Raw genomic sequence first — 17,489 nt, forward strand, 5'->3', positions numbered from 1 at the left:
GCGAGTGGGTGTGGCTTACGAGCTCATGGGGCTCTATAGAAATGGGTGCTCAGTTCTCCTGCATTTATTGATGTAAATTAAGTTGAAATTAGTTGAATCTGGGATTAATGGGATTAATAGAGTTCAAAAAGAGCCTTAATTAGGTTTAGATCGTTTAGAGCCTTCCTGTGGACGAACTTCAAGCTCAGGTATGAGACGTTCAGCTCCATCCTTGACCACCAGATGGCAGCAGAAGGTAAGATTTGTGCGGTCAACGCTTGTCCAATGTTTACAGAAAAGCACTGACCAACAGAACTAAGGTAAAAGCCAGGCACAAGCTAGAGGGGTATAAAGATCTCAGATCTGATCGTCCCCGAAAATAGTCTGGTGTTAGTTAGACTTCTCCTCCAACACCTGGTTTGGTATATCAGTGCTTAATGCCCTGCTGATAGAATTGAACACATCCACGCACTGTGGACTAAAGTATGTGGACACCTGCTCTACAAAAATCAACAATATTTAAAAGAAAAAAAAAAGAGTGCTGTAGTAGCAGCCTCTAGTCTTCTGGTAAGGCTTTACACTGGATGTTAGAACATTGCTATGAGGAAGATTTGATTGTATTCAGCCTCACATGAGTGAGAAGCATCAGTTCAGCCACTCCAGTTCATCCCAAAGATAACGGATGGAGCTCAGTCATCGCTCCAGAGAACCTCCTAGCTCAATGATGGGGAGCTTTATGCCCCTCTAGCCCATGCTCGGCTTTCACCTTAGGGTCATGCAATTGCGTCCAGATCTGTTGGTCAGTGATTTTCTGTACAGATTGGACAAGCATTGGGGGAACCTTAATGCAGCTGAATTGAGTAAAAAGAAGGGGTGTCCACAAACTTTTGGACATATAATGTGCTGATGTTTATATACATATATTTATTTTAACCTGTGTTTTCCTCTCGTTTTAGGCCTGTGGAACCTGGTGTCTCTCTTCTCAAACCTCTGTCTCTTCGTGCTCATGCCTTTCGCCTATTTCTTCCTGGAGTCGGAGGGATTCGCAGGCTCTAAAAAGGTACCGCTTAACACAAACCACAAACCACATGTCACAATGAGATAACTTTAATAATCAATCGACCTAGTTAAAAAAAAAAAAGAGTGAAAATTAAATACTGATGTCAGGATCAGTTGACTGCATGACTGCAAAAAGTGGGTGTGGCTTTACAAATGATATTCAGTAGTACTGCAAAAGAGATCGCAGCAATAGTGGTGCTACATAGAAGCCACCTTTTTGAAAGGTGCTCTATAGAAATGGGTCACTGGGAAGGGGTGTAAATACTGACCATTGTCAGATCATCGGGAATTTAGATTCAGTGTGCTTATTGGCCCACAGATATTAAACCCAACGGATTTAGCTGCAATATATGAATTTATTACGTGTTTTTTTTTTTTTCCCCAAATAATTCAGTGTTTTAATGGCCAGCCTAATAGTGACATATACAACTAATCTCATACATAACACACTGTATTAAAAAAAATAGTTTTATTTATATTCTTTAATGAGAAAATTACAGTAATTAAATATTTAAAAAGTACATTTTAGAGCAAAAATGGTCCTGCTCAGTGAAATACACTGTTTTGCTCACACTCATTACCCACCCAACCCACAGACATAGTGTTCAATATTAATGGACTGATCAGAACTACACTCTTAACCATGGGAGCGATGCCACAGAAGAACCTCAACTGTGGACTCATTTTGTGAAGGAACTGTGAGAGTTTTTAAACATGTAAAAGGTTCTTCACACTTGAACCGTTTTTCAAAAGGAGGTTCTTCATGGAACCAAAAATGTTTTTCCCCACAGAACCCTTCGTATAACCCTTTGTAGAACCCTATAAGCAAAGGTCATGTTTTGAGTGTGTCTTCAACTTCTTTCTAAATGTGGGTTAAAAAAAAACCCAACCAGCTCGTACTTCATTTTTGTCCTGAAATTGATGTAAAGCATGTTTATTTCTGAGACGAGCGTCCCAATTTGAGTTGCCTTTATTGCAAGCGGCAATCATTGGGGACCAAGCACTGAGCACTTTTACGTGGGCCAAATGATACACAAATAATGGGCAGCGGTTCAGTTTTAGATTTTTTTTAAAAGACAAATTACCACTATATACACAATATAAATAATAGAAGTAAAAAAAAAACAACAATAACAAGATTATTTACAGATTATTTACAGATAGTTGCAAATTGCCTCTTAATTGCACATGTGGGGGTGGGGGGGGGGTATTGCACATTGTATTTTTACATTGAGGGATCTCTGTTCCCTGAACATGTGTGTGTGTGTGTGTGTGTTGAAGTCAGAAAATGCAGGAATAGATTTTAAATATTATATTTTTAATAGTTGTATTATAGAGTGCATCAGAATGCGGCATGAAGCCCAATACAGCGGTACTAGTTCTTATCTAGTACTGAAACATGGGTTATGTGAACCATTTTTTAAAAAGAACCTTTTAACCAGGTAAAAGACATTAAAACGTCCGAATGGTTCTTTAAGTCGTCCTGGTTCTGTAGAATATAGAACTATTAGAACCATTGGAGAACTCTACTAAACCCTCTCTCTCGTGCACTCGTTCTCATTTTTGAGACTCTTATTATTATTAGGGGGACCTCAGCTGCAGCAACCCCCCCCCCCCCCGCCGCCCCATCTCCAAAACACTTCAAAAGCCCCCAAAAATCTGCTTCTTTCTGAACTTCCTCATATCATAAATTACTCAGAGCTTCAAAAAGCGAGAAACTCAAATCTGAACGGAGGGGGGAACAGAAAGCGTGTTAAGCCCCCCCGCCCCCACCTCCCTCCGGTTTGAAGTGGCTCCTGGTTTGTGTCCATTTTGGCAAACTTACATAAAGATTAGTTGCTACTGTAGTTTACGAGGGCAGGGCTAATTTGTTTTGGGGGGACGGCGGAGAGAAGCCAGCGGGCCGCTTTATAACCTTTCATTTCGGCCGCGGCTGTTTCTGGCTACTGACCGTCCATAAACGCGGAAGAGCGGGAAGCACTGCTTTATGTTGGCCTACACGTCCACGAGGAGTGTGTGTGTGTGTGTGTGTGTGTGTGTGTGAAGAAAGGAAACGATCATAGACCTGCAAGCTCATATGAAAGCCCTCCTGCAGACCGTGGAGAAGGTCAACTCTGGAGCCACAGAACCCCATAAAAGGCAGATTTGAGGTTTTCTTTTTTAAGTACATGTCAAATTAGCTGCTGGAACTGCGTAGCCGTCGGTGCCGCCGAAGTACCTGCTGTTGTCCCCACATTACAGCACCAGGCGGGGGCTGCGTTAATGGGGGAGTTTAATATTGCACGTTAGATTCAGTAACAGGAGGAAATGAAATGGGGGAGTTCATTAAAGTCCTCTAGAAGTTCAGAGACTTTTTCTGCAAAACACTTCAGAACACGGATGTCTGTCACTTTTAATACTGAAGACAAAGTAACGAGAAATCAGCTGAAGATAAAGTAACGAAAAATGGGTTAATGCTCAGTTTAAAGTCATGAAACACTGGGTTTCATACTGTGGACAGAGTAACAAGAAATCAGGTTTAAAACTGAAAGTAATGAGAATTTGGGTTTAATACTAAATTTCAAGTATTGAGAAATCAGTTTTAATATTACACATAAAGCAATGGGAAATGAGTGCTGATATTAAAAGTTAGCTTTAATGTGAAAAATTAACTATAAACAATAAAAGTAATGTGAAATCAGTTTTAATACTAAAAATAATAGAATGAAGTCAGTTTCGATATTAGAGATAAAGTAACAGGAAATCAGTTTTAATACTGAAGAGAAAGTAACGAGTCATGAAAAACTGGGTTTCATATTTAAAACTGAAAGTAATGAGAATTTTCGATAATAAAGATAAAGTAATGGGAAATCAGTTTTGATACTTTAAAAAGAGCAACAAGAAGTCAGTTTTAATACGGAAAATGATAGAATGAAGCCAGTTTCAATATTAGAGATAAAGTATACAGAAATCAGTTTTAATACTAAAGATAAAGTAACAAGACGTTTTTAGTACTAAAGATAAAGTAAAAGAAATTGGGTTTAATGGTCAGTTTAAAGTCATGAAAACTGGATTTCATAATGTAGCCAAAGGAACAACAATTCAGATTTAAAACTGAAAGTAATGAGAATTTGGGTTTAATACTAAATATAAAGTAATAAGAAATCTGTTTTAAAATTACAGATAAAGCCATGAGAAATGAGTTTTAATACTGAAGAGAAAGTAATGGGAAAGCAGTTTTGATATTAAAAATAAAGAATCCAGCTTTAATACAAAAAATAAAATAAATCATTTCTGATAATAAAGATAAAGTGACAAGAAATCATTTTTAATACAAAAAATAAAATAATAAGAGCCAGTTTTAATAGTGAAGATAAAGTAATAAAAATGTGGGTTTAATGCTAAATATAAAGTAACAAGAAATCTGTTATTGTCTGTTATCTGATATTACAGATAAAGTAATGAAAATTTTAATTTTATACTTAACATAAATCAATGAAAATTTTTTTACTTTTTTTAATACTAGAGATAAAGTAACAAGAAATCAGTTTTAATGCTGAAGATTCAGAACATTAGTTATAATAGTAAAAGTAAAGTACAGAGAAGTAAGTTTTGATGGATAAAGTAATGAATAAAGTTTTAACTAATAATAAACTGGGGTTCATAGTAAAGATGTGAGATGTGGGGGCTCATGTCCTGCAGGTGGCAGTGTTTCTGCAGATGGGGTTATTTATATATATATAAGCATATATAAAGCTGGTGCTGATGAAGAATTTGTTTAGGCACTCCTGCTCAGACTGAACATCTGATCTTTCTGTAATCCTCTTTTTTTGTGCCTCTCATGTTCTCTTTAGGGTCCCAGAGCCTCTTTAATGGAATGTTTTTTTTACATGTGTTTGTTGTTTGTTGTTTTTACATAGACTGCACTAAAGTAAAGCCAATAATTATAATGTTTATAAAAGTTAGAATCAGAAATATGAATATATAAATACAATAACTGAAAATATACATGGAAATATTTTAAATAATAACTGAAAATATGTGTTAAAGTTATTGTATTTATATATTGGACAGTTATAATAATGGACAGTTATAATACAAAGTTATTTATTTAAAAAAACCTTTTAAAGTTTGACCAAATATGAATGCAACATTCAGATTTATTTTTAATCACATATTTTACAGTTCCATTTACAAAATATAAAAATCACAATTTGTTGAAATATTTGTTTTTTAGTTATTGATCACTCATGCAGCATCCAAAGCAAATATTTCTGAATAAAAAAAGCTTTTTAAATTTGGCTAAATTGTAAATAATTTAAAATAAATAATTATAATAAACAATGGTTTGCACACAGTACCTGCAGTGTTAAAGTTTACGAGAACATTCTCAGACTCAAATGAGCTTAAAATCCACAAAGCTTTATACAGTGGTTTGTATTGGTGCACTAAATACTGCTTATTACATATATTTAATACAGGTATTTATATCCTACCTTAAAGTGCTTGAAACATTCCTCCTGAATCTTCATGATCTGAGCAGTTAGGTTGTAACGGGGTGGTAAATGCATGAACATGCTTGCAGGTCACTCCTAGTCCAGTTTGTGGACCCTAAACACACGTCCCGAGCGATTGGGTTTAAAAATATATATATATAAAACTGATGAGATGATGAAACAGACCATTTAAAACAGATCTTTTATCATATTTTATACATGCAGCACTTTCAGGTTAAGACATACAACATTTTAATAGCTGTGAACAGTAAAGTCCTTAAGTAAAAATAAATCCTTTTTTAAATGTAATTATTTATTTATTTATTTTAAAAGAATAAAACCCAGCTTATGTTGAACGTATGATCATAATATGAGCATATATATCAATAAATAATAGAGCAGAATAATTGATCATTAGAAGTGTGAGTTTGTGTTGCTGCACAGAAACGGACTAAATGTAGAGTAATTTGGGGTCTTCAGTACTTTTCAGTATGGCTACCCATACACACTACCAAAGTGTGTGTGTGTGTGTGTGTGTGTGTGTGTGTGTGTGTGTGTGTGTGTGTGTGTGCGCGCGCTTAACGACACCGCTTCTCTTTCTTTGTGGTACAATAGGTCTGGTGTTTATTTTTGAGCTGGCCGATGTTCGTTCCCAGGGTTCGGACAGCCCCGTATTTGCGCTGGTCCCCATGGCAACATATGAGCTTCTCCATTTTGACGGGAAAGGGGGAAAGAGAGTTTGCTTAACGTTAAAGGGAATTCCTGGGTTCGGAAGTCTCCCGGACTTCGTCGTCAGGTTGGTTTAGTATGTGCAAAGCGTCGGCCGCTGACCGCAGATGAATCTAAACGAACTACAGGCTGTACAGTTGATAACAGCGGGTCACACATCACACAAGTCTGTCCGATCACTGGACGTCTCCCCACACTGAGGAAATTAGTCCCACGATAATTAGTGGATAATCGGCTAATGGGAACATTACTTGTAAGTTCAGTAGTGTGTGTATATAGTTAATCAGGTGGGGACTGACCTCGGTTTCTGCACTGGCACTACTCTTCTAGAGGTTATGGGTTCAGATCCCCCTCAAATTTATATTTATATTATTTCTCTATTTTTTTAACATGTTATTTTATTACCTCTGTATACATTTTATTTCTGTTTTATATATTTATTTTGATTATTACATTTTATACATTCTATTTTTTAATTATCTTACCTTATTACCTTATCTATATTATCTTATGTTTCATGTGAGCATTTCTTTAGTAGTTGTGCCATGCTTGACTGTGTCAAAATGACTTTGCTTTTTATTGTCTATGATATGTTTATATATTTTGTCAGTACCAGTAATGCTACAGGTCAGTATCAGCTGATACTATCAGCCTACCGATATATCGGCCTGTGAAACAATATTATTATTATTTGACTGACTTTTTATACCTGAAATCAGTCACTTAATAATTGCAGAACTTTAACAGTATAATAGTATATTAGTTTAAATATAAAATCATTTAAAGTCTAAAAGCATGTAGTGCTGTATTAACAATTATATTTCATATCCTTCAGCCCCTAATCTCAAAAAGCTTCTGTTTAATGTGTTTAAACATATTTAAAAAATGTTAAAACACAAAAAGCTAACTATTACCAACTGATATCGACCACTACACCGGTTCCCCCAAAATTACTGCAGTGTATCATTTTAAATATGAAATATAAAACATCACAAACGTATACCTATATTATCATAAATCATGTCAGGTGGACCGTAAACTCAGACTCTAATTTCTGTGTTTAAATGCATTTTAAAACCTAAATAAAGTGCTAATACAGTGTAACACCTAAATATTACATTAAAAATACACAAAAAATCTAAATGTAATATTAAAAAACACTAATTATCCTGTTTTATCAGTTAGCTCCACTCAAAGATGATCATATTTATCATCGGTGGGTCCCTAAACCCAGTAAACGTTTGTTTAATATGTTTAAACATATTTAAAAACCCTAAAAGCTGCTTATTCTTCACAAGAACTACTGCAGTATAACCTTACATATAAAATGTAAAATAATAAAAATAATTAAAATTATTTCATTTAAAATATAAATAAATTAAAATAAATAAAAAATATAAATACATGTATTACAAATATAAATTAAATAATTATAATTAAACATATTCAAATAAAAAAATCGTAAAAATCATAATAATAAAATTAAATTTAAAATTGAGTTAAGTTAAAATTGCGTTACAGTTGATCATATTTCATACCAGTCGACCCCTAAACTCTATAAGCTTCTGTTTAATGTATTTAAACATATCTTTTTTTGAAACTATTACCAACTGATATATTTAGGACAGCAAATATAAAAATATTAAACTAATAAAATAACATTATCCTATATATATATATATATATAATAAGGGCCACTCAAAACCCCTCGTATTTCATCCCAGTTTCTGTTTAATGTGTTTAAACATATTAAAGAATCCTCAGAAGGAGCCGTCCACAACCGCAAGTGGAGGTTCTGTCTCCTGACGAACCCCAGCACTGTGTCCTTTGAAGACGTATCCGTCCGACACCTCGTATCAGTCGAGGAAGGACAGCTTCGCTGTAGCGGAGGGGGGTGGTGGGGAAATGGGGAGGGGGGGCGCAGTAGAGTCACCCTTTAGACTTCAAACGCCCCCGAAACCCCTTCCTTTACTCATATATCCTGTTTTTGGGAGCTGCTTGTAACCTGTTGGTGAGAATTACACGTCGGTGACCCATGTGTGTGTACAGTGATTCATGGTGTGTGTGTGTGTGTGTGTGTGTGTGTGTGTGTGAGTGTGTGTTCTGTGTTTTGTCTCTGACACTGCTCTCGGTGTTGGAGGCTCACACAGACAGGTTCAGTGTGTTGTGATGGGAGTAAATTGAGGGGTTGCAGGAGTGTGTGTGGGTGTGTGGGTGTGTATTGATCTGAAGGAGAGAATTCCAATACATTGATTTTGGGAGTAAATCACTGATATCAGAATAATCACTAATAATAACACTCCTACAGAAAGTGGTGGAGGTTCTCCATCACTGTGTTCATCATTAGAACATCTCCAAAGTTCTCCTCTCTCATGGAGTCTAGTATTATTTAGAGTTCTCCTCAGATCAGCACCTGGTTTGGTGGTAAATCAGGGCTTAATGATGGTAAATCAGGTGAGCTGCTGCTGCTGCTGCTGATGGAGTTGAACACATCCTCCACGCTGTGCTGGCTGGACTGGGGGGCGTCCAGGAGAAACGTGGAGGAACCAAGCTCTGTTCTTCAGTCTAGCTCACAAGATCTGGTTTAGGCCAGATTACCATTAGACCCGGGTTAAAGGAGGAGTTTATACACACACACACACACACACACACACACACACACATACAGTCTGAAGCCGTGTGTGTCAGGGACTGTTGCTAAGGAAAGTTAAGGTCAGCGAAAGTCTTCTGAGGATGGCTAGGACCAACAGTACACACACACACTTCTTGGAAGTTGATGCAGTGGTAGCTGCGGTGTGTGTGTGTGTGTGTGTGTGTGTGTGTGTGTGTGTGTGTGTGTGTAATGATGGCATTGTGAATATTTCAGAGCTGCTATATTTAGAGCCGCTCACTTTTAGAAAGGCAAGAATAGTGCAGCTCAACCCCAGAGCAGAGACAAACCTCACCTCGTCCCTCACCCCTGTCCCTCACCCCCCCCAGAGCAGAGACAAACCTCACCTCGTCCCTCACCCCTGTCCCTCACCCCCCCAGAGCAGAGACAAACCTCACCTCGTCCCTCACCCCTGTCCCTCACCCCCCCCAGAGCAGAGACAAACCTCACCTCGTCCCTCACCCCTGTCCCTCACCCCCCCAGAGCAGAGACAAACCTCACCTCGTCCCTCACCCCCCCAGAGCAGAGACAAACCTCACCTCGTCCCTCACCCCCCCAGAGCAGAGACAAACCTCACCTCGTCCCTCACCCCCCCCAGAGCAGAGACAAACCTCATCCCATCCTCACCCGTCTATCTCCCCTGCCCTCACCCCGTCTCTCAAAATAAAACTTTTACACAATAAAGAATTTTCCCGAAGTTCCTACGGAGACGGTGCGAGGGACGGGGTAAGGGACAGGATGAGGCTTCTCTCTGCTTTGGGTTTGAGGAGCATGGGTAAAGGGGTGTGGAACCCCCATGTCCTTCACCTTGTCCCACCCCTTTACCCAGGCCCTCACCCTATCCCTTTAACCTTATCCCTCATCCTGTCTCTCGCCCCTGTCCCTTACCCTGTCTCTTACCCCTGTCCCTCAACCCCAAAGCAGAGAGAAACCTCACCCTGTCCCTTACCCTGTCTTTTACCCCTGTCCCTCAACCCCAAAGCAGAGAGAAACCTCACTACATCCCTTACCCTGTCTCTTACCCCTGTCCCTCAACCCCAAAGCAGAGAGAAACCTCACTACATCCCTTACCCTGTCTCTTACCCCTGTCCCTCAACCCCAAAGCAGAGAGAAACCTCACCCCGTCACTTTCCTCGTCCCTTACACCGTCTCCCGTCTCTCCCGTAAGAATGTAGTGAGAATTCTTTATTGTGTAAAAGTTTTATTTTGAGACGCTAAGATGAAGCCGTTTGTAAGAGAGGGATTCAGGGTGGGTGAGTGTTGCAGTTTCTCAGACAGTCACTTGGAGGCGCTGTTGTTTTAGCGGTCCTCTGAAGGTCTGGAAAATTCCACACGGCCAGTGGTCTGGTGGAGCAGGTGTTTTAATCACACATCAGAACTGAACCCCAGTGAGACTGACCCGTCCGCAGCAGGACTGACCCCAGCAGCACTGACCCCAGCATAATGAACCACCAGCAGAACGGACTGCCAGCAAAACAGACTACCAACGGGACTGACCCACAGCTGGACTGACCACCAGGAGAACTGACCCCCGGAAGCAGTTATCCCTGATGGCACTGACCCCCAGTGGCACTTATCCCTGACGGCACTGACCCCTAGGAGACCTGACCCCAAGCAGAATGGACTGCCAGCAGAACAGACTACCAATAAGAGCTGACCTTCAGCGGAGCGGACCCCCAGCAGGACTGCCCCCCCCAACGGAACTGACCCACTGTGAAACTGATGACAGCAGGACTGACTCACAGAAGAACTGACCACCAATAAAAGTGACAGAGACCCCCCCCCCTCAATTACTGCTTACTAACACACAAGTGATGCATGTATATGTTAAAAGCTCGGCTGGAAACACACACACACACACACACACACACACACACAGACACACTTACTTTTATGATCCACTCAGTGCTTACTGACCCGGAAAAACTCAAATGAAGCTGCTAATAGACTGCAGCTGGGCTACCTGTGTGTGTGTGTGTGTGTGTGTGTGTGAGAGATCCAAATCATTAGTCCCTGAGTCTGTGGGGGTGTGTGTGTGTTTGTGTAGGAATGCTGTTGAAACAGTGTGTGATGTGTTATGGGGGAAGTCCTGCAGCTTTTAAAGCTAACACTCCAATTAGAACCTCATTGACACCTGCTGTACACTGTGTGTGTGTGTGTGTGTGTGTGTGTGTGTGTGTGAGAGAGAGAGAGAGAGAGGGAGAGAGAGAGAGAGAGAGAGAGCATATTACATTGAGTAGTAATTCTGTGTTTAGTAAGGTCTGTTAGGCCCAGCTGTAGTGGTGTGTATGTGCACTTCATAGTGGATACTGAATAATTCATAGTAGATACTAAATGATTCATAGTAGATACTAAATGATTCATAGTGGATACTGTATAATTCATAGTAGATACTGTATAATTCATAGTAGATACTAAATGATTCATAGTAGATACTAAATGATTCATAGTGGATACTGTATAATTCAAAGTGGATACTGTATAATTCGTAGTAGATACTGAATGATTCATAGTAGATACTAAATGATTCATAGTGGATACTGTATAATTCGTAGTAGATACTGTATAATTCATAGTAGATACTGTATAATTCATAGTAGATACTAAATGATTCATAGTAGATACTGAATGATTCATAGTAGATACTAAATGATTCATAGTAGATACTGTATAATCCATAGTAGATACTGAATGATTCATAGTGGATACTGTATAATTCATAGAGGGTACTAAATAATTCATAGTAAATACTGTATAATTTATAGTAAATACTGAATAATTCATAGTAGATGCTGAATACTTCATAGTTGTGTGTATGGTAAGTGAGTGATGGAGCGGTCTGTATGTTACCTGTGTTTCAGGGCATTAAGGCGCGAGTTCTGGAGACGTTCGTGATGCTGTTTCTCCTCGGCCTGCTCATCCTGGGCATCGTGTGGGTGGCGTCGGCCCTCATTGACAACGATGCAGCGAGCATGGAGTCTCTGTACGGTAAGGGCCTGTGTGTGTGTGTGTGTGTGTGTGTGTGTGTGTGTGTGTGTGTGTGTGTGTGTGTGAGAGCCAGCCGTTGCCAGTAGGGACTGCTGTTACAGAGTACAGTGCAGTGCTGCGGATCAGTGCATGTGTTCCTCTCTGCTCCTCTCACAGACCTGTGGGAGTTCTACCTGCCGTACCTCTACTCCTGCATCTCTCTGATGGGTGGTCTGCTGCTCCTCAGTAAGTTCTTCATTGCATTCTTCATTGCACATCATCTGCATTCGCAGCTAACAAGTACAGAGCAAAATGACCACTACTGACCACAATAAGTGTTCAAAAGTTTGGATGCTTAGCAGGTCTGGTTGGGTCGTATCATCATCAATCAGGTGGATTATAGAGTTTTTATTATTGAATTTGTTGGAGTTACTGTCTCTACTGTCCAGGGATAAAGGTTTTCCTCTAGATTGTGGATGGGAATTGCTGTGACAGTCTGATTGCATTCAGCAACAGCAGTGTTAGTGAGGTCAGAATGTTGGATGATGATGATCACCACCCCGCTTCATCATCCCCAACTTATCCCAAAAGGACTGGATGGAGCTCCATCACCACCATAATTCCAGAGAACAGTTCTCTGTTCTCTTCCACTGCTCCCCAGCTTCTCAATGCTGGGGGGCTTTATAGACCCCTCTAGCCCACGCCTGGCATTAGGCAGCATGGACAGCAGCAGCAGCAGAGTGACCATTCACTGTACATCTCACCGTAAACCCAACCAGTAACCTAATAACAGAGACCCTGTGTGTGTTCCTCCCTCTCCTCCAGTGTGCACTCCAGTGGGTCTGTCCCGGATGTTCACCGTGATGGGTCAGCTCCTGGTAAAGCCCACGGTACGTAAAGGCACACGGTTATCTACACAGTTTGGGGGTTATGTAGGTTTAATCCACTGCAGTTTAAAACTGTTGTTTTCTGTCCAGTTTGCTGGACTGTGTCCAGTTAAACAGGGCTGATTGTGAGAGTCCTGCAGTTGGTCAGGGTTCTTTAAGTACTTACGGTCTTCACGGGACACTAAGCAGAGTGTAGGTGTAGGCAATCTGGCTGTCGTGACACACAGCATGGCTTTATATTGTGGGTATCTTCAGGGCTTAAAGAACACTTAGATTAGTGCTGTTTAATTGGATGGAATAGAAAAAAATGACCACCCGATATGGGAGATAATTTGGAAAGCAGTTATTAAAATCTGCAGCTACTGATACATTTTGTCTGCACAGCAAAATATCGCAATAAATATTGTGATATAGCGTTTTTTTTTTTTTACCATATCGCCCAGCCTTAGAGGAGCTGATTATTTTATATATCTAGTGGAAATTTTGTGAGGTCAGGAAGTTGGATGATGATGATGATGATGATGATGATGATGATCATCACCACCCCACCTCATCATCCCCAACTCCTCCCAAAAGTACTGGATGGAGCTCCACCACCATCATTCCAGAGAACACAGTTCTTCCACTGCTCCACAGCTCCTCAATGCTGGGGGGCTTTATACCCCTCTACTAGTCCACGCCTGGCATTATTAGGCAGCATGGAGCCAATAGGGTCATGATGTTGATCTGCTCCAGAGAGTCCTATTCTATTGGCAGTACTTCTCTACAGGGACTAGTGTGTATAGGAGTTTGGGTTGATGGGGTTTGGTGGTGATCATCATCATCATCCAACTTCCTGACCTCACTAAATTTCCACTAGATATATAAAATAATCAGCTCCTCTAAGGCTGGGCGATATAGTAAAAAAAAGTAATATCACAATATTTATTGCGATATTTTGCTGTGCAGACAAAATGTATCAGTAGCTGCAGATTTTAATAACTGCTTTCCAAATTCTCTCCCATAACGGGTGGTCATTTTTTTCTGTTATAATAATTTAAGCATTTACTTATGTTGTTTATTTATATATATATATATATATATATATATATATATATATATATATATATATATAACAACATAAATAAATGCTTAAATTAATATAACGGGTAAATCTTTTTAGGATGAAATGTAAATATTTAATCTATAAATGAATCTTAATGATAATGAAAAAGTCTTAATGAATAATGCATATAATTATCTCATTAACACTGAATTACATTTATTACTTGTTTTATTTACTAATTCAGTTTCAGCATTAGGTTCTAGATTGTCTCCGTTTCAGTGCTGAACATCAAAACTGTAAAATATGTTTTTATTTCTGTAATAAAATCTGTAATATTAACTTTATAGACTATTATAGTGTTGTAAGCCTCTCTCTCTCTCCCCTCTCCCCCTCTCGCCGTCCCTCCGTGGGTCAGATTTTAGAGGATCTGGACGAGCAGATGTACTGCATTCAGCTACAGGAAGAGGCCCTGCAGCACAAGCTGAATGGTGAGTGTGTTTGTTGTGTCACGGCCGGATCGATACGGCCGATGGTGGCGGGAGTATCAGGAATGTGGGGACGGTTTTCCGCCTCCAGTCTCTGGCCCTTGATTGCGCTTCAGTATCAAATGTGTTTTGTGGGAATTTCACATGGGAATGTTTTTGATGTGCGGGTCAGATAACATGCCTCAAAACAAGCCAGCTGTGGGACGTTCCAGTGGTCTCACAAAGGCAGGTTATTTTCTACGGCTTATTCCTGTTCTAGATGTGGGGTTCCGATGGCCGATACGAGGAGTTAGCCGCTGATACCGTTCTGATAGCTGATGGCATCTGCCGCTAGAGCTTCAGGGACATCAGTACTGGAGAGATAAGTCTTTACTAGGTACATAGGTTCTAGATATGGTGTGACGGGTAGTGTGAGCAGAATTAAATGGCAAAATAAATGCTATAGCTCTTCTAGAGGTTCTAGATAGAGGTTGTGTGAGCAGAATAACGTCTTCTTCAACGTTCTTCTGGTGGTTCTACACAGCAAAATAAAAATAAACTAAAATAAAGACTATTCCTTCTGGAGGTTCTAGATAGGCTATATGTGTAAGCAAGCTAAGCATCACTCTAGTTCATCTGGAGGTTCTAGATAGGCTACGAGTGTGAGCGGTAGTATGAGCAAGATAAGCATCACTCTAGTTCATCTGGAGGTTCTAGATAGGCTACGAGTGTGAGCGGTAGTATGAGCAAGATAAGCATCACTCTAGTTCATTTTGAGGTTCTAGATAGACTATGAGTGTGAGTGGTCCAGTGAGCAGAATAAATGTAACTAGTTCTTTTGGAGGCTGTAGAGGCAAAATAAATGGCACTTGTTCTGGATGTTCTAGATAGGTTGTGAGTAGTAGTATGAGCATACTAAAAACATCACAAATTCTTCTGGATGTACTAGATAGCCTGTGAATGAGGAGAATACCTATCTTCTTGAGGAAAAGTAAAACCACTATTCCTTCTTGGGGTTCTAGATAGGGTGTGAATGTGAGTCCTAGTGTGAGCGAATGAGCAGAATGAACTTCTTGTTCCTTTGGAGGTTCTACACAGCAAAGTAAACCGACTATTCCTTCTGGAGGTTCTAGATAGGCTATGCGTGTGAGTGGTAGCGTGAGCAGGATAAGCATCACTCTAGTGTGCGCATCCCTCTGGACGCTCTAGATGGCAAAATTAACATCACTAGTTGTTCTAAAGGTTCTAGATATGCTGTGAATGTGAGTGGTAGTAAACAGAATAGGCAAGACTAGTTCTTCAGGAGGTTCTTGAACATGTTTGGATACGCCGTGCTTAGCTTAGCTTTGTGCCAGCTACTAGAATCCTATAGGAGGGCCGGGCTCTAGTACTTAGGGTTCTCCTGTGGCGATTAGGACTGTGAAGGTCAGCTGTTCTGCAGTGTTGATCCTTTTCCACTGCAGTGTTTCTGATGGGGAAGATAAGGGGCTTTGAGTGTTTTTGAAGTCTGCTAGGTGAGAAAGAGTAGGGCTTCTTATAATGGAGCACTGTAACACACTCACACCCTCACACACACTCACACCCTCACACACACACACTCACACACACTTCCTCGTCCCTCATTCTCTCTTTTACGCAGAAAAAAACGAAACCTTCGTATCACAGGAAGCGTTCAGGCCACTCGCCAAGCTGGACTTTAGCATCAACTCAAGCACGCAACCAAGTGTACAGATGCCAGTGAGCAGGAGCAGCTCCTCCTCTATTGAATTCGGGGAGGTAGGCGAGATGGGCCGTGCTGATAGGACCCCGTTGCTTAATTCCCACCGCTGCCTCTCAATAGACTCTCATCTGGCTGTTTGGTTCCGTGGCGTTGACGCCGAAAGGCCCGGCGGCTTTGAGCGGCCGACAGGACCGCAGTAATCTGCCCCGACTTTCTTCATTTTCCATCTTCTCTTTTAAACCGCCGCCGTTTGATGTGCGTCGGCAGCCACCGAGACCGGCCAACAAAAGGCCAGCGGCCATGCGGAATGCCTAAATGCTCGGCATTCTGGGAAGATACCATTCATGCCTGGGGAGGTGGGGGTGGGGGGGTAAGTTGGCGTTTTTTGAGGTGAATTCAGGAGCGGCAGGTGACGCAGGTATAAAGGAGGGGAAAGCTGGAGTTCAGAGAAGGTCGTCTGCCTCCTCAGTCCTCCTCTGTACGCGTCTTATTCTCTGAGGGGGGGGCCAGGGGGTGGTCTGGGGGTCTTACAGTGTGTTCTCCCACCTGTTTCTTTGCGTAGTGAAGAGATCTGCATAGTGAAAGTCTCTAAAGAGATAAGCTAGGTGATGATGAATCTTGAAAGTGGCACTAATTTTTTAAGGACTGTAATCACCCTCAGGATATTTAAATTTAGATTATTTAACAAAATTAAACTAGTTGTCTATCATTTTTTTAATCATTTTTATTTTGTTAAAATTGTTAAAATATTTCATTTTATATATTTTTTTCTTTAAATATTTTTATTTGCTTTAATTTGTTTTTTATTATACATTTTACTATATAGAAATATTATTATATATTTTTTGTTTTTTTTAATATTTATTATATATTTATATAGAATTGTATTTATTCATTTATTTTAATTATTTGTATGTACTCATTTTTTGATAGTTTTTCATTTATTTTGTGCTACGCAGTTGAATATCTTACCAAAAAAAGATGAAATGAAAAAATCTTTAAAAACAGTATTTTATGGGCTTGTGTGTTCTAGATATTAATCTAGCTAATGTGCCATTCTATTAATTAATTAGGCCTAGGGCGGTACAGCTGTGTGGAACGTTTAACACACTCGCCAACTAGCTGATACAACTAGCTATTAAAGCTATATATATATCTCATATAGAGCGATGTTCGCTAACTTGCTGGGTTAGCACACATGCTAAGCTAAGCACTGCTACAGACGATTGGCCACTCGGTAAATTAGCTCTGGGTTGTACAGCCTTTGTACAGAATGATGCTGGCTAACTAGCTAACCGCTGTCCAAACCACGCCTTGCACAAACAGTCCCCCACTCGGACCGCAGCTGACGGACAAGCTAACGTTAGCGTCAGAGACCCACTGTCCTCGTTTAAAAAATATGTCTCTTAGAAATGTATTTATTAATTATTTATTTGGCATTTTCAGCCTACAGACGCTCAGCCCCGCCCATTGCATTTTAAAAATGTAAGGAGTTTTTTTGAATGAGACAAAAC

At 40.1% G+C, this 17,489-nt stretch overlaps 1 protein-coding gene across 1 annotated transcript in view; it reads left to right on the forward strand.

Moving 5' to 3' along the window:
* The window catches only part of lmbr1 (limb development membrane protein 1), a 43,410-nt gene that overhangs the window by 4,930 nt on the left and 20,991 nt on the right, over positions 1–17,489 (forward strand). Inside the window, exons 5-9 of the mRNA XM_072688480.1 lie at positions 936–1,039; positions 11,754–11,880; positions 12,037–12,105; positions 12,685–12,749; positions 14,207–14,279. Of these exons, the coding sequence (XP_072544581.1) occupies positions 936–1,039; positions 11,754–11,880; positions 12,037–12,105; positions 12,685–12,749; positions 14,207–14,279 (438 nt within the window). The remainder of the gene's footprint in view (positions 1–935; positions 1,040–11,753; positions 11,881–12,036; positions 12,106–12,684; positions 12,750–14,206; positions 14,280–17,489) is intronic.

The sequence above is a fragment of the Salminus brasiliensis genome, chromosome 9, assembly GCF_030463535.1.
Source record: "Salminus brasiliensis chromosome 9, fSalBra1.hap2, whole genome shotgun sequence".
Lineage (NCBI taxonomy): Eukaryota > Metazoa > Chordata > Actinopteri > Characiformes > Bryconidae > Salminus > Salminus brasiliensis.